At 47.7% G+C, this 17,350-nt stretch overlaps 1 protein-coding gene across 1 annotated transcript in view; it reads left to right on the top strand.

The window, feature by feature from the left end:
* LAMC1 (laminin subunit gamma 1) overlaps positions 1-16,673 on the top strand; it is a 69,417-nt gene extending 52,744 nt beyond the window's left edge. Inside the window, exons 10-28 of the mRNA XM_055815385.1 lie at positions 80-269; positions 538-650; positions 1,953-2,174; positions 2,266-2,454; positions 3,911-4,156; positions 4,485-4,638; positions 5,092-5,234; positions 5,963-6,141; positions 6,290-6,446; positions 8,780-8,985; positions 9,404-9,483; positions 9,906-10,043; positions 10,242-10,386; positions 10,972-11,121; positions 11,532-11,646; positions 12,022-12,221; positions 12,448-12,606; positions 13,113-13,212; positions 13,668-16,673. Coding sequence (XP_055671360.1) covers positions 80-269; positions 538-650; positions 1,953-2,174; positions 2,266-2,454; positions 3,911-4,156; positions 4,485-4,638; positions 5,092-5,234; positions 5,963-6,141; positions 6,290-6,446; positions 8,780-8,985; positions 9,404-9,483; positions 9,906-10,043; positions 10,242-10,386; positions 10,972-11,121; positions 11,532-11,646; positions 12,022-12,221; positions 12,448-12,606; positions 13,113-13,212; positions 13,668-13,924 — 3,143 coding nt within the window. The 3' untranslated portion in view covers positions 13,925-16,673. The remainder of the gene's footprint in view (positions 1-79; positions 270-537; positions 651-1,952; positions 2,175-2,265; positions 2,455-3,910; positions 4,157-4,484; positions 4,639-5,091; positions 5,235-5,962; positions 6,142-6,289; positions 6,447-8,779; positions 8,986-9,403; positions 9,484-9,905; positions 10,044-10,241; positions 10,387-10,971; positions 11,122-11,531; positions 11,647-12,021; positions 12,222-12,447; positions 12,607-13,112; positions 13,213-13,667) is intronic.
* The last annotated feature ends 677 nt before the right edge of the window (positions 16,674-17,350 follow it).

The raw sequence follows: 17,350 nt of genomic DNA, 5'->3' as shown, positions 1-17,350 counted from the left end.
TGAGAAGTGAGGGGCTTTCTGTGCTGCTTGTGCCGTTTCTGTTCTGTCCCCTAACTGTAAGGATTTCTTCCCCTTTCAGGCAAGTTCTTGGGCAACCAAGTTTTGAGTTACGGGCAAAACCTGACCTTCTCCTTCCGCGTAGACAGACGGGACACGCGCCTTTCTGCAGAGGACCTGGTGCTGGAAGGGGCTGGGCTGAGAGTGTCAGTGCCGCTCATTGCCCAGGGCAACCCTTACCCCAGTGAGAATGCGTTGACCTACACCTTCAGGTGAGAGGACTCCCCAGGTGTGGTGGGAGCAGCTGGGACCTAGCCTGTGGTGCCCTGGCCTCTGAGCTCTTGAGAAAACAACCAGCATTAATTTTAGCTCGGAAGAGCGGTCTTATCAGGTTAATTTGAAGCTTGCTGTCTAGCAGCGTTGCATAAGCATATGTGAATTATGTTGCAATAGCATACCACTGTTGGCAAGGGTGCTTTAAAAGGGCACAGCTGTTAGTATCTGAAAGCTTTGCTGATGATGCACGGCTCTTCTCCTTAGGCTCCACGAGGCTGCAGATTACCCGTGGAGGCCTGCTCTTACAGCATTTGACTTCCAGAAGCTTCTCCACAACTTGACTTCCATCAAGATCCGTGGGACGTACAGTGAGAGAAGTAAGTTGCTGAGCAGAACATTGCAGCAGAGAAGGGCAGACTCATTCACCTTGGGCTCGGGTTGCTTTATTGTAGGGCTCAGTCATAAGTGGCAGTTTATTTGGCAAAGCCTTTGCCGATTGCTTTTCACCTGCCCTTCCTGTGTGATGGCTTCTCCCAGGCCTCCTGAAGAGGACATGGGAAAGAAAGGGGCTGCCTTCAAGAGTCTGGACGTGGAGCACCCATCCCCCTGCTGATTGATTGGTTCTGAATGTATGGTTTTGGTGTGTTGCACAGCCAGTGTCTTCTAAACTGGTAGAAATACATAGCACAGAGTCCTGAAGTACATGGTAGGAGTGATGTAGAGAGTTTACAACATCTGGCCTGTTCCTGCTACACTGGGAATGGTTAAATCTTCCCTGTTTCCTGGTCTTGCATTGGCGTGACAAATGGCAAGGATGAGGTCCCGAAAGCTGTGCCTGTGCTGAACTTGAGTGAAAGTTCCTTGTGATGACAACTTATGAAAATCCGGCACAAATAAGGAGCAAAAATATCTGGGTCCTTGGGTACTGTTGTGTGAAAAAAGAATCTTTGTGGAAAGATGCAAAGGATTAATTTGGATTTAGGGAAGGTGGGACAGCTATAAGTGTTTTTACTAGAGATGGCTCATAAAGAGGCAAGTGGGGCTGTGAAATGGAGGGGGGGAAAGGTGTGAGCAAGCCATCCGGAGTGCTGGAGCCACTGCAGATGTGCAGGAGCTGAGGCTCCTGCTCAGTGCCTCGGAGAGCTAAAAGTTAAAAAACAGCTGTGTTGTGGCTGGGCTCTGTTCTGCTCCAGGGAAGGGACAGCGAGGGGTGGGGGGAGCACTCAAATGCCAGGTGAAGGAATGGCTTGAGAGGAATAGCTGGAGTTTGCCCTGAGGCATGGTTTGCAGACACTGTGTTAGAGACAGTGTATTAAGGTTGCCCGAGAGAAGGTCTGTCCTCCCTAGAAAGACAGGAATTGGTTTGGATATTTGATTTGGAAATGGAAACCATATGCTTACAAAACGTAACTTATTTTAGCTGACCATACTTGCTCACGTGCTGTTCTTGGCATCCTCTGTATTGTTATTCTGAACTTTGCTGCCCTGCACATGCCCTCTGTGAGCTATAGTACATCTTTTCTCATCAGTCTAAACTCTCTTGGAGGATTTTGCTGCTTGGTTCACCTTACCGACTGTGAGCATCCACCTGTCTGTCTCTGGTAGCACTGGGATGTGTGGTTGGTGAGGCGGTGGGAAGAGCCTTTGTGGTTATGAAATGTTTCCTTGGTGCTTTCTAGGTGCCGGCCACCTGGACGATGTTACTATCACAAGTGCTCGTCCTGGACCCGGTGTGCCCGTGGCCTGGGTGGAGAGCTGCTCCTGTCCAGTGGGATATGAGGGGCAGTTTTGCGAGCGCTGTTCCTCTGGGTACCGGCGAGAGACAACGAGCCTCGGGCCCTACAGCCCCTGCGTGCCTTGTGCTTGCAACGGACACAGTGAGACGTGTGAGCCCGAGACGGGTAAGAGGGGCTGATAAAACAGGGAGCAGCAAGAGGACGGTGGTTCTTCCTGGGTTGGATGAAGCAAAAACCATGTCCCTCTCTGTTCTAGGTGTGTGCAATTGCAGGGATAACACAGCAGGATCTCACTGTGAGAAGTGCAGTGACGGGTATTATGGAGATGCGACAGCGGGCACAGCCTCAGACTGCCAGCCCTGCCCGTGCCCAGGCAGCTCGAGCTGTGCCATCGTGCCCCGCACAAAGGAGGTTGTGTGCACCAGCTGCCAGGCTGGCACTACAGGTGTGTTCCTGCATAAAAAGTCTTGTTTTTTCTGCACCCCTACATGCTTGTGAAAATAAGTCTTCTGCCAGTTCTGGAGCTCTGGCCCACAGCAAGCAGTGCTGAAAGCTGCTGTGTCTTCTGGTTCAAATCCTTCTCCCTTCCTCAGCCCTATTTTCTGTCCTGTGTGAGGCTCAGGCCTACCCATGTTCTTTGTGCCTGTCTCTTGAGGATAAAAGGGAAACAAAGGCTTAATCTGTACGAAGTCTGAACGTTCCTGTGCTATGTAGGTGAGCTATGCTAGCTTCTAAGAGAGCTCTGTTAGTTGCATGGTGTGGGGCAGAAAATAGGATAGATTTGGAAGAGCCAGGAGGGCAGGTCAAACAAAATTAGAAGACACAGTTTGCCAGCCAGAGAGGCACTGCAGGATGCTTGGAGGGGAGGACCGGTGCCCTGCCTTAAGAAAAGCAGGAAGGCTGCAGTGACTCAAAAACACTGCCCAAAAACTAAAAGGCAAAATTTATGCTTAGCAGTTTTAAAGAAATATGTGAAGGGGTACAGATCTTTTTGTTTGTTTGTTTGTTTTGTTTGATTGCTTTCTTGGTGTTAAACTGTGGCATTTGAGCATGCACCTGAGTCATTAAGCAGAGCCTTTTGTTCTGCCTGTAAACTGCAAGGAAGCCTCAGGATGGCTGGCAGCCTCCATGCTTCTGTGCTGATTTTTTGCTTGGCATGGCAGGGTCCGCGGTACAAAATACCTGTAAATATTTGAAATGCCTAAAAAAAACCCCAACAAACCCTGACCAAGCACACAGGCAGCTTGTGGGAGATTCCATGGGTGCTGTTGCTTTGTGAACAGAAGTGGAGTCCAGGGGTCGGGGTCCTCTGCAGCTCCGGTGTCAGTACAAGTTCATCTTTGCTTGTAGCTGTGTGATTGCACAAGAGTTCATCCTGTCCCCTGCTGCCCTCTTGGGACGTGAAGGAAAAAGCAAGGGAAAAGAGGATTTGCTTGTGCAAGAACTGCCTAAGAAATGGAGCTTGTAGCTGGCTGGGGAGGTCAGATCTGCAGTAAGTGTAGGAAGCTGCCGAGTTGGATGCTTCAGTGGCTGCCTGTGGAGGTTTGGCAGATCTCATTGACAGCAGGGCTTCCTGGAGCAGTGATGCCCCACAAAGCTCTACCTGCTTGGACTCTTAAATTAACAACAGATTACAACAAATAGGTTTGGCTTAAAGGGATAGGAGGGAAAGGAAGAACTGAAACAATTCATAATGCAATGTTCCAGGGAAAAAAGGGCTTAAATTTAGATACGAGGAGGGATTTGTGTGTGGTTTTGTGCACCTTTCTGGCTTCAGTGGTAGGATGAAAGGGGAGGAAGCTGGAGAATTTACTTTTCAGAAGGGACTGCAAAGAGGGGCCCAGGTAAGAAGGCAGCAAAGGGCTTTCTGCTGCAGCACGTGTGTTTCCCGTGTGTCCCAGGCAAGAGGTGTGAGCTGTGTGATGATGCCTATTTTGGAGACCCTCTGGGCGAAAACGGTGCTGTGAGGCCTTGCCGTCTCTGCCAGTGCAATGACAACATCGATCCCAACGCCGTGGGGAACTGTGACCGCCAGACAGGCGAGTGCCTCAAGTGCATCTACAACACCGCTGGCTTCTACTGCGACCGCTGCAAAGATGGCTTCTTTGGGAACCCCCTGGCCCCCGATCCCGCTGACAAGTGCAGAGGTGAGAGCTGGTTTACCTTGCATTTGAAAATCTTTTTGTCCCCAGGAGCTGCTGTTTCCTAATGTGTTGTCAGGATGCAATGTCAGGCTGTTGTTTGTGACTGTCAGCAGCGAGGCATGGCTTTATCCCGGTTTGGTGGTTCTGGCTTGCTGAAATGCTTCTGTTTGTGGGTGCTTAGTGCCGTCGAAGCAAAAGCATTGTGCGATGCAGGGGTGGGGCTGCCATGTGTTTTGGATCCAGGCCTATTTAGGGACTGACTAGCAGAGTACCGGCACCACAAGGGATTACTAACTTTCTGCATATTTCTCTATCCATTTTGTTTTTGCAGCTTGTCACTGCAATCCCTATGGCACTGTGAATCAGCAGACAAGTTGCAATCAAGTGACTGGGCAGTGTGAGTGCCTGTCTCACGTCACCGGGAGGGACTGCAGTGCCTGTGAGCCTGGCTTCTTCAACCTCCAGAGCGGACGCGGCTGTGAGAGGTGACATTTGCTTTGACTCGGGGCAAAGAGCCTGCTTTTGGTGTATCTGTGCTTAGCTTGTGCAGGAATGTGATGTTTGGCACAAGTAGCTGGTGTGCCTTGGTGCCGCTGTGGGTGGGGAAGAGCAGCAGTCAAGGAGCAGCTATGAGGGCTGTACAAAAAGCCTGATATAAATAGCTTTATAAATAGCTTTAAATCAGGGGTTTAAATAGAAAAGTGCCATGTGACTGTGTGATTGTTGGTCACAGGGGCTCGTGGGTTGCTTTTTTAGTGCAGGCACCAAGTGACCTTGCACAGTTCAAAGGCTCAGTGCCTCACCTTCTTGCTGTGCAGTGCAGGAAAGTGGCTTTTGACAAATGGAGACAGAGCTGTGCTCGTTAGGGCTCCTTCCAAGAGCCACTTCGCCCGTGCCTCCCTTCTGTGTCATGCCTGACGTGTGGCTGCCTCCCCTAGGTGCAACTGCCACGCAGTGGGCTCCACCAACGGCCAGTGCGACATCCGAACCGGGCAGTGTGAGTGCCAGCCTGGTGTCGCTGGCCAGCGTTGCGACAGATGCGAGGTCAACCACTTTGGCTTTAGCTCTGAAGGCTGTAAACGTAAGTCTGAAAGGCTGGAGCGGGGCGGAGGGTCAGGGTGTTGCACAACCAGCCTTGCCTTGCCTTTCCTCCTGTCTCTGGGAAGGTACTTTCTCACCTCGCTCTTCATCACAGCAGAAGCTGGCACTTTCATGTCCACACCCTGCCTGGTGAAATTTGATGTCCGTACAATAGCTTATCCCCTTTTGCTTTTATTATTTTTCTTAAACCGGGGGTAGGAAGAACTCCGGCTTGTTAGATACCTTTGGTGTAAATACGTTCTCTGAATCTTGTCCTGCAACAATCCTGTTTTCTAGTGTTAAATCTCTGTGCAGCTCCTCTACAAATGACCTGAACGTACAAGTTCTGTCTTGAGAAGCAACAGGTCTTGTAAACATGATTGAAAAACAGTATCATCCAAACTTTTACCCTCAGTATCGCTGCCTGTGAAGAGCAGAAAAATTAATTGCAATTGATTAAAATGAAATGGGATAGAAAATTGTCGTGCTTTGCAGGAGGGGCAGTAGCAACAGTATGAACAGACGCAATAAATGTTGCATCCAGCTAGACAGTGCCCTGCTGTGTGTACAAGCACCCTGATCGGGAGCAGGACTCCAGTTGTGGCTTTGTGCCACATTGCTCTTGCAGACATTTTAGGGTATTTTAAGGTATTGGTATGCTCTTGCCCTGTGGGTTTTAGGGTATTTCTGCCTCTCCTCCAGCCTGACTGAGGTTTAACTTCCCTGCAGCCTGCGACTGTGATCCTGAGGGTTCACGCTCCCTGCAGTGCCGGGAGAACGGTCGCTGCGAGTGCAAGGAAGGCTTTGTGGGAAGCCGCTGTGACCAGTGTGAAGAGAACTATTTCTACAACCGCTCATGGCCGGGCTGCCAGGAGTGTCCAGCCTGTTACAGATTAGTGAAAGATAAGGTAAGGCTACAAATGCCACTCTTGGTACCGCTGGAGGCAGTGGCACGTGCTTGCTTGTGCAGTAGCTTTTATGCCCGTGGCTGGCTGATGCTTGCTGAAAGAAGAGAGGTTCAAGGTGTCATAGCTGTGCTCTTTCCCCGTTGCGTAGGTGGTGGAGCAACGTGAGAGGCTGCAGGAACTGGAAAATCTTATAGCAAATCTGGGTACGGGAGAAGAAACTGTAACTGATCAAGCCTTTGAAGAGAGATTGAAGCAGGCAGAAAGAGATGTTATGGAATTGCTCCAGGAAGCACAAAACAGCAAAGGTGAGTTGACCTGATCAGACATGGATCAATGTGAAATAAGCTCTTTTCTTGATGTTCCTGTTCCCTTTGGACACAGCGTGTCTTATTTCAAGCCTATACTGTGCATCAGGACAGACAGCTATTTTGGGTAGCGCTGGGGCTGTATGTTGTTATCAAAACAACAGTGGCTGTGCTTTTATCCATGCTGTTTTCCTAGTAGTCTCTGTTGTGCATGCAGAGTAATGATCTGCTTCTAGCTCTGTACAGATGCAAGCGTTGTGTGCGTTAACCTCTTCTCCAGATGCAAAGGAGGTTTTTACTTGCTAAGCAAGCAGAAGACTGCAATCTATTTACTTACGCTTCTAAATTTGCTCAGATGTCTTGGGATGAAGTAGTTCTTGTTGGGATATTGTCAGTGATGAGAATGAAGGCTTCAAAATCCTGCTGGCAAGCTTAGTTATTGCACTATAAAGTGTGTAATGTTCTGAAAAGTGCTGTTGTGGTGGCATGTAGCTTTTTTTTCCTGTTGAACTCTGCTTCAAATTGATTCTTGTACTGTCACCTCTACCATAGGACGTTTGTGACCAGGATGTTGAGCCATATGACAGTGGTTTCTCCTTAGGGTCTATTTAATGTATAAGCTGACGTGTTTTGGGGAAGAGCAACTTGAAGACTATTGACTGCAGTAAAAGATGTTCCCCTGGGAGTTGGTTCAGTGATTTCAGACCACTTCGGAAAAATCTGTTTCCTTTGCGTGAAGCTGGGAAAAAGCAGACACACATCTGATGCTTGCATTTGCTTAGGAAGATTCCTGCCAGTGGGAATGATCACTGAAACTATTCTCAGTTTTAGCTGAGGTAGCTTTATGCTGCCTGCTTGGCATCCGTGCCTAGATAATAGTCCTACGTATGGAGGTGGGAGCATGGGGACTGGAGAAAGGTGGGGGAATGGACTGGATTTTTTGGTGGTATTTTTAATCTTTCTTTCCACCTCAGAACAATAGAGTCATTTCAGTTGGAAAAGACCCTTAAGGTATGAGAGTCCAACCATTAACCCAGCACTGCCAAGTCCACCACTTATCCATGTCCCTAAGTGCCACATCTGCACATCTTTTAAATATCTCCAGGCATGGTGACTGCCACCTCCCTGGGCGGCCTGTTCCAGTGCCTGACCACCCTTTCAGTGAAGACATTTTTCCTGATACCCAGTGTAAACCTGCTCTGGCACAGCTTGAGGCAGTTTCCTCTCATCCTATTGCTTGTTACTTGGGACAAGAGACTGACACTCACCTTGCCACAACCTCCTTTCAGGCAGCTGTAGAAAGTGGTAAGGTCTCCCCTCAGCCTCCTTTTCCCCAGGTTAAACAAGCCCAGTTCCCTCAGCTGCTCCTCACAGGACTTGTGCTCCAGCCCCTTCACCAGCTCTGTTGCTCTTCCCTAAGAAGCAAGTCAAATACAACAAAAACTACCCTTGCAGAAACCTGTGCATGCCTGTAGCATTTATTTGTGGTTTTCTACTCTATATGTGGTTTGTAATATGCTTTTGTAATGTGTCAAATACTCTTGTGCAATGCTTAAGTTGTGCTGCAAGGTCAAGGCAACATATTTGGGGAAAAATCTTAGACTTGCAGGCTTCTGCTTGTACTTAATCTCTTAATAAGGCTCTCGCCTTTTGAAAAGCAGTTGCCCCTGGTCATGAGGCATGTGTCTGTGCTTTTATGGATCTGTTATTAAAATGCTGTTGTGGGGAGTTACCTGGTGGTCCAGAAATCTGGGGAAGCTTGTGAGGCTCACAGGTCCTACAGATTGGAGACCAAGGCTGTATCCTGCCAGCTTCTGTCATCCCTTTGATTTGGGGTGGCTTTGCTATGCCGCACCTCTTCTAGCTGCTCTGTATGGAGACTGCCTGGCTCAGCAGTAGTCACCAGTGCCCAAAGTGGGGAATAACGTACAGTCCCACTGTTAATCTCTGCTTACCTTCTAGGAGTTAAGCTAAAGAGAATTTATCCCGTACCTCTTGAGGAGCAACTCTGTTGTCTTTTTTTTTTTTTTTTTTTTTAAAGTCAATGATAGAGGTGAAACATGATTCTGAACACAAAATTCCCCATCAGTCGGTTCTAACACCCAGCAGGATTGTCTTATTAGTAGTTAATGACTTTTCATTTGTCATATTTGGTGCACAGTCTGATGATGGCTTTGATCTCAAGCTGACTGACTTAGGAAATGGCTTTGCTGGTCCCTTTTCAAGAGGGAATTAACCTACCAATGTGTTGCCCGCAGTGGTAAGCGGCTGCTCCAGCTTCTCTTCCCGCTGTAATTAATTTCGCTAAATTTCTTTTATATCATGCGTTTCAGATGTAGATCAGGGCCTCTTGGATCGTCTCAAAGACATCAACAGCACACTAGCAAGTCAGCTCAACAGGCTGAGGAACATCCAGGGCACAGTGCGGGAGACTGAGAACCTGGCGGAGCAAGCCCGGGTGCGGGTGGAGGACACTGAGGACCTGATCAGCTTAGCTTCCGATATGCTTGAGAAGGCGAAGATGGCAGCTGACAATGTGGTGAGTGTGCTGCCCAGATCCCCCGTGGTTAGGACAGGAGAGGGCCTTTCTGTCCCTCTGGTGTATTTCTCTGCTTGTTCTCTCGCTCATATAGTAAATTTTGCTATGGAAATATCTCTTCTCCCCTTCCCAAGATAATGGGAAATAAATAAAGGAAGATCATCAGTGTCTCTTACAGATTGTATCTTAGCCTATGCTCAAAGAAACCAGTGTTAAGAACCCCTAAATAAATATTAGCCCATTTGTTTTTAAGGGATAACCAGTGGTGGAAACTGCATGGGCTTAAAAAAAATATAGAGAAGTCAGAAGTAGGTTAGACACATCTGTAAGCATTTAGATCATGCCAATAAATATTTAAAGAAAAGATGAATAAAAGATGAAAAAACAGCTTGAAGATTTTTTTTTTCATTTATTCCAGTCCATTACACCTCCGGAGTCAAGCGGGGACCCTAACAACATGACTCTATTGGCAGAAGAGGCCCGTAAGCTGGCTGAAAGGTAGGTTGTGGCAAAACACACTCCTCACAGGCCACGTCATGGCCCTGCTCTTCCCTGCAAGGGGGAAGCAAAATTTCATTTGCTTGATACAAAACACATACCCATTGAGTAAGAGACTGGCACTGTGAGTGCGTGCCTGTGGATGACCGAGGGTGAACCACATGTGAATGAGGGACACGTACAACCACAGCGGTGCCTTTCAGCTGATCTCACGGGCACTGCTGGAGCGATGCCTTGGTTGCAGAGGTTGTCTCGAACAAGATCTTCCATTGCAAATGTTTCAGCATCTTCCATGTGCAAATCTAGGTGAAGGAAGGAAGAGAGACTAAAATCTGGAAGAAAGAATAAAATCTGGAATTGAAGATAGAAACTACTGGCTGACAATTCTAATGACAATATTTTTCTTCTGTGATCTTGTTTAGGCATAAAAAAGAAGCTGATGAAATCGTTCGCATAGCCAAGGCAGCAAATGATACTTCCACAGAAGCATATCAACTGCTGCTGAAGACCCTGGCTGGAGAAAACCAAACTGCAAATGACATTGATGAGCTGAACCAGAAGTGAGTCAGTAACAGAAAACAGGTTTTATTTCCTGGCCTTAGAGCAGCGCTTAAAACAAAGGTGTCTTTGATAGCATTGCATGCTTTGGGTTTTATTGGAGTTGTCTTTCAGTTTCTTAGCTCCTCTACTCTCTTTCTTAGTAAGTCCAGTTCTAAAAAATAAAACGGTAGCATAACTGGATCCTTGGGGTTTTTCAGGTATAATCAGGCAAGGAACATCTCTCGAGACCTAGAGAAACAGGCCAACAAGGTGCTTGCAGAGGCAGAGGAAGCCGGAAACAAAGCTCTGCAGATCTACGCTAATCTCACCAGTCTGCCTAGCGTGGATTCCACAGGGCTAGAGGTATGTGCAGGAAGCATCATGTGCGCAGTGTTTTCTGAAGATTAACGAGGACAAGCATCATGGCAGTGTGCTACGTTGCTGACATACCTTGTACGTGCTCTACTAATGTTCTTCTGCGTGAGGACAGTCTGGAATTTTTGTCCATCTAGGCATAGTCCAAGCTTGTGCATTTCAGCTTTTATGTAGGAGACTTGTGTGCAGGAAACTATGTATGTAACCCCCCCATCTCCCCCAGTCTCTGAAGGACAAAAAAAAGTGAAATGGTGATTGCCAGACATCTTGACTTGAACAGAGAAGTGCAAAAGTTTTGGTTCCCTCTAAAGCCTGAAGAACCGCTCCCCCTCCTGTGCTCATCGTAGTACAGTAGATTCTCTTGCACATGAAACACTTTGCAACCTCAGTCCCTCACTGCACTGACCCTTGTATATTCGGGGCTTTGAAGGCAAAGTTACAACTGTAGTTGTAAGAGATGGAAACCCGTCGTAGCCTCTGCCTGTTTCACTGTTGGAAATTATACCATGTTTTTCCACCTGTTCAGAAATTCTTTAACGTTCAGGAATCTCTGTTTCTAATTTCCACTTGCAGAATGAAGCAAATAAAATCAAGAAGGAAGCAGAGGAGTTAGATCAGCTAATTGCCAGGAAGCTGAAAGATTATGAGGACTTGAGAGAAGACATGAAAGGAAAGGAACTAGAAGTAAAGAACCTCTTGGAGAAAGGGAAGACGGAGCAGCAGGTCAGTTCTGTTCTGTGCAGGCTTTTGTTCCCTAGAAAAAAACAAAGGAAGAACAAGTAGCTGGCCAGATATGAAAGACTTGGTCTATTCAGCCTTACCTTAGGGCTGCTTGTTACTTAACACTGAAGAACGGTCCTGGAAAGGAAGTACAAAAAGCTGGTAAAAGCAGTGGCCTTGAGGCTGTATGGGAGAACAGGGGATTTTTGCCAGGTGTGGTGCCATCTTTGTATTCAGAACAGTATTCCAAAGGTACCTAAATTCACCTGGTTTCAGAGAAAGCGTTGCCACCTGGGGATGGATGCTGTTTTGTATGGTGTTGGTGTTTCAGGGTGAGCAGTGCTTTTTGGTACACCTGGATTAGTTGTCCTTCAGAAGATAAGAATATGTTGATACGTGTCATGTCTCCTTAGACTGCAGACCAGCTCTTGGCTCGAGCAGATGCAGCGAAAGCCCTGGCTGAAGAAGCTGCTCGGAAAGGCAATGGCACACTGCAGGAGGCTACTACTATTCTCAGCAACCTGAAAGGTAAAGAGAAAGCACTTGCAGTAAATCCTTCAGTTCCTGTGTGAGAAGTCATTGGCAGTAAGGTATCTTGGTTAAACAGGCCATGCTGTTGCCAGTACCTGCGTATTGGGGGGGTTCTTTTGGGTTTTGTGGTTTTTTCTTTTTTTCGTCAAAGCTAAAAAACAGAAATGTTTTCAGCGATTAGAACTCTTCTCTTAAGTTCCTTGTTTAGCATCAGAAGATGTGTGATAGGGAGAGCTGCAAGCATATGCACCCCACAACCTTCTTGCCTTGTCCCTCTAATGTCAAGGTGGCAAAGCCTGGGTAGTCTGGTCAAAGAAGCACCCAAAGGTTCTTCTGGAGCAAGTGATAAGAATCTGTTTTGCCCTTTCTTAGATTTTGATAAACGGGTGAATGATAACAAGACGGCAGCTGAGGAGGCTCTGAAAAAGATTCCTGCCATTACCCAGACCATTGCTGAAGCCAACAACAAGACATACCAGGCGGAGCTGGCACTTGGCAATGCTGCTGCTGATGCCCGCGAAGCCAAGAGTAAAGCAGATGATGCAGAGAAGATCGCCGGTTCTGTTCAGAAGGTGAGTCCTTTGTGGTTCTGAGGCCACCTCCCTGAGATATTGGTGTGTAAGTAAAATCCTCTGTTCCAGTATTTCCTGGTGAGTCCCACGTGCTTTCTGCTGTATTCCCCACCAAGGAATGCAAAATATGGCATGATAGAAAATTGGTGCATTTTAATGAAAAGGATTGAAGGAAGTTGTGCACCATCACCACCTTTTTCCATCCTGTTCCCCTTGTTGGCTGTAGAGCGCTGCTGCTACCAAAGCCGAAGCTGACAAGACTTTTGCTGATGTGACGGGGTTGGCCAGAGAAGTGGATGACATGATGAAGCAATTACAGGATGCAGAAAAAGAGCTGAAGCGGAAGCAGGATGATGCTGAGCAGGATATGATGATGGCAGGCATGGTAAGTAACGATGGCAGGTGGCAGCAGTGGCAAGGAACTGCCTTCTCCCTGCTGTCCTTTTGTAAACACACCGCTGGGTCCAGCCAGTATTCCATGTCTTCAAAGTTTCAGGTGGGATTAAAAACATGAGACGAGCAAAGGAGCTCCTCTGGTGGCATTAGCATAGGTTCCCTGCTGGAATTTGAAAGCCAGTTTTCTTCGTGCAACACCTTCCTTTAATTTTGGTCAGGTCAGAAACCTGACTGTAGCCCTGTTGACTCTGTTCTGCAAAATCCTGCTCAGTTATCAGGGATTTCCATCCTGAAATAGTCAGAAAACTGAATGTTGTCAGTCTCTGCGAGCTGTGATAAAAGATCTCGGCACAGGAGTGTTATCCTGGAGGAGGCAGGGAGGTGTGTGACTAACTGCTTGGGCAGACCTGCGAAGAGGAGAGGCAGCAGTTTCGTAATCCCTACAGCCTTTATTGGGCTTTCATTTTTTTTTTTTTTTTTTTTCCTACCCTGCAGGCCTCACAGGCTGCCCAGGAGGCAGAAGACAGTGCAAGAAAAGCGAAGAACTCTGTGAACAGCTTGCTTGCTGTCATTAATGACCTGCTGGATCAATTAGGTAACACTGTCTTTAATGTGCCATATGCTTTTGAGTGTTTTCCTGATGTGGCAGTGCTGGCAGCTGGTGTGGTGTGCTGGCTTCCCTGCTGCTGCTGTGCAAGGAATCAAATGGGTCTGTTGGCTTCTAGAAATCGGGTTTGCATGGGTTTTGGCAAGTACTTAGGGTTTTGTGTGTTTTGTGTGTTTTTTTTTTTTTTTGTTTGTTTTTTTTTTTTTTTTTTTCTTTCCTGGAGTAGCCTCAGAGCTTGTGCAGTGTTCGGTACTGTTTCTCTGCGAGCTTGAGGACTTTTTGAGGCACTGAAGGTGTAACCCATTTGGTTGGTCCTGTTTTAAATGCTGTTTCTAATGCAGAGAGGGCCTGATGGAGGTGTCAGTATGGCTCAGCTGTGTAAGCACCCAAAAGTGGAGTGTTAAAGGCTTTTTAATGGACTTTATTTGCTTCTGGCTTTTCAGGGCAACTGGAGACGGTGGACTTGAACAAACTGAATGAAATCGAGGGTACCCTGAACAGTGCCAAAGACCAGATGAAAGAGAGTGACCTGGACCAGAAAGTGTCTTTCCTTGAGAGAGAGGCCAGGAAGCAAGATGATGCGATACAGGCCTACAACAGGGACATTGAAGAGATCCTGAAGGACATTAGCAACCTGGAAGACATCAAGAAGACCTTGCCATCTGGCTGTTTTAACACCCCGTCCATTGAAAAACCCTAAGGGTGTGCTGGGGGTGGGGGGTATTCCCCCTGTGAGCGGTGGTTTGGCTATGGAGTGCCTTAACACACATTACCTTCTTCAAATCCCCAACTCTTCGCTGCTCGCAGCCGCTGTTTTCTTTTCAAATCAGGATACGCTGAAAGTGGGTTTTTTATTATTTTTTTTTTTAAGAGAAGCAAATTAAATATCCGTCTTTGGGCATCAAAGGGGTTTTTTTAATATAAATTGTCTTCCTGAGCACTCCACCTTTGCCCTTTTCTCAGACACGGTTTCCCTTTGATTAGCACAAGGATGAGAGATGCTCTGGACTCTATACTGTGGTTCAGAAATAACCATGTGAGCTGTGTACAGCAAGGCAAAACTAACCCTTTCTCTCCTCTTCTCCCCTCGACTGTACAATCCTCTGTCCTGGAGCTCTCTGTCCCTATGAAGGAAGGGGATGGCTACCAAAGTATTACTGTAATGGCCAGTATAGCTGCACTCGTTCAGATCCCTCTTCCCAACTTCTAACCCTGTGAATTATTTTTTTTTATTGTTAACTAGTGGCCAATCCAACAGCGTTGGTAGCCTTTGACAAACTAGCCGAAGCCTCTTTCTGAAATGTTTTCTGTGATGATGCATCGCTCTGAGAAAAACTCAGCCTCTGAGAGGAGCTCTTTGGGAAGATGGGATACTGGTGGAGTGGTAGCTCTGTACTGGTGGAGTGGTAGGTCTTGCCAGCCGCACTCCTGGCCTGTGGAGAAGTTTTGGGTCTGGTTTGTAAGCCGCTACGTGCTGGGTCGGGGCTGAGGAGTGTGGAAGCCATGAGCTGCGTTCCCATCTGTAGGTGTTGCTACTGAATTGCCAGAGCATCTGTTTATTTTAGGCTACGCATGTCTGATTGACAGATGAGTTTGTTCAAGCGGGAGGAGTCTTGCTGAAGAGGAGAGCTGCCATCCAGAGAGCTCTGACAGCTGCACTGGCCTTCCTGCTGAATGTCTCTGGGGAAAAGGAAGGGGGCGTGCAAGTGGATATGGAAAGGTCTTTCTTCCCGTCTTTTTCCTGAAGGAGGACAGTGGCATTTTTCCACCTCCTGATATTGCTCTCGCCTTTTGCCTGTTTATAAGCTGGATTTACCAGTGCACTCCTTTCTTTTTGCCTGCCTATCTCCCAGTCGCCGTAAAGCCACCGCAGCACGGGGACTTCAGGCCAGGCTGGGGTGGCAGGTCTGCATTTCACACCGCGTAGCCTCCCTGGCATCCCTCCCCAGGCAGTGCCTCCCGGCTGTTACCGGGGTGGGAGCCCGCTGCTCCTCCTGCAGCCCTCCTCTGAGACGAGAGCATCCCCTGCGGCTTCCTCCTTGCCTCCAGCCTGGCATCCCTCGCCCCCCTTCCCTGAGATCCAGTATATATCTATCTTTAAACACTATGCAACTTTGTACGTTTGCGTAGCGGGGAAGAAATTATTATCTGACACACACTGGTGCTATTAATTATTTCAAATTTATATTTTTTGTGTGAATGTGATTTTTTTTTTTCCGTTTTTTTTTATCATGATTATAGTGTGAGGAAGTCTCTTGTGTGTGCGTATGTGTGTGTAAATATACTCAGCCATATTTCCAGAGTGGCACAGCCTGGCCTCCTCTATGTACTTGCCCTTACAGCCGTTGCAGCGCGTGCACCATATATTGCTTCTCTCCGTATTATTTCCTTAGAGCTCAGGATTTTTCCTAGCTGGGCTCCTGCTTTCTTCCGTCTCCTGTATCCTCCGCACCTGTATGGGCATCAGCCATAACCACTTTGCCAGCGGGGTGGATGCTTTCTAGCCCTCTCTCCAAAGCCAGCCCCACTGCGTGGTGCCCGCAGCACCCCGTTCTGTGTCCCCTGTCCCCAGGAACGTTGTGCCTGGAGGAGCGCAGGGGCTGTGGCTTTGCAGCTGGGCTGTGAGGAGCTGTAGCACTGTTGGGAGATCAGACCCATTACTGAGGTGGTCGGAGAGCTGGATTTGGGGACACCTCGGTACCACTGTGCGAGGCGAGAGGCTTGGTGCACCCTCAGGAATGGCACTGCTGGGTGGAGGGTGTTCCCAGCAAACCCCGCAGCGCTCTTGTACCCCTTCTTTTAGAGATTCTTACAATTTTACCAGCTTGGGATTTCCCCCTGCCTGCAAACATACCCAGTTACCCGGAGGAGAGCTTACCCGTGCTCCCCCCACACACAGGTGGGGGATGTGGAGCTCAGTGTCCCGGCCGGCTGCTCTGGTCAGATGGCTGGCTGCAACCGCGTCACCTCTGCCAAGGCTGTGAGAAGAGCAGATGCGAAGATGCACGCATGCCCTGGCTGACCTCAGGCCTAAGGTTTCCTGCTTTCTCTTTTTTTTTTTTTTTTTTTTTTTTTCCCCCTCTCTTCTCCTTAAGCTGTTTTTAACAGAATTTTATTTTTAAATAAAAAAAAAAATCTTTATAAGCGATCTCTTAATCACTACTGCATTACAGCCATTATTCATTGTATAAGTCCAGTTATTTCTTTACGTAATGTGATGATGCAACAGCTGCTGGTGGAATGCTGGGTGTCACGGGCGATGCGTGACAGTCCCTTCATCACCTTATTCCTGACTGTGGCCCCCTCAGTACGTGCCTTCACTCCAGCTTTTTTGCCTTAATCTGTGGTCTTGCTGTCTGGGGCGGTGAACAAAATGCAACACTTGCAGTTTTTATGTATAAAACAGTATTTCTTATTTATAATAAAGTCTGAATATTTGTAACCCCTTATACCTTGCCATTCTTTTTGAGTATTGTTTTTGGATCCGTGGAGGAGGGATGTTGATGAGGATGTGTCTCAGTTGTAAGATTTGCCTCTTAACTAGATGAACTGGATTGGGGTGGGAGAAAGGGAAAAGTTGCCTGGAAATTCAGGTGATGGGCTGCGGGTGGCCTAGCGATGCTGGTTTCTCCTCGCGTCCACTGCTCCATTGCCATGGCTACAATGAATTTGATTTTTTCCTGCTGGTTTTCCTTTCCAGGCCTTAAAAAAATCAGATTGTTGGTGCTGATGCTGTTTGAGCAGCACTGTCCTGGAAGGCCCTGGGTAATCAGGGGGTGCTTCTTTACAGCAGAAGGGTAAAATGCTTCTTGCTTGCTGCTGAATACGTGGGAAAAGGGCTCCTGGGGAAGAAAACCCAAAATCCTAAATGAAAGAGCCGAAACTTCTCTACTAGGAGCTGCCATAAATCTGGTGCTTTGTGCTGTTCCATGGGTCCTGTCTGCCAGAGCCTGGGATAAATTTAATTCCTGAATTAAGCAAGTTTTTAATGTTAGGACAGATTCCTGTGACAGGGACTGGGCAGTTCTGCGGTCACACCTGTCTCACAGCTGCAGACTGGATTTCTTTTATTTTTCTCACCAGAGGAAAATGTTTGTCTCTTCATGGAGCAAATCCCTTCTCAGTC

Source organism: Falco peregrinus, chromosome 10 (genome assembly GCF_023634155.1).
Source record: "Falco peregrinus isolate bFalPer1 chromosome 10, bFalPer1.pri, whole genome shotgun sequence".
NCBI lineage: Eukaryota > Metazoa > Chordata > Aves > Falconiformes > Falconidae > Falco > Falco peregrinus.
The sequence above is the reverse complement of the archived record's forward strand: the minus strand, read 5'-3'. Positions and strand labels throughout refer to the sequence as shown.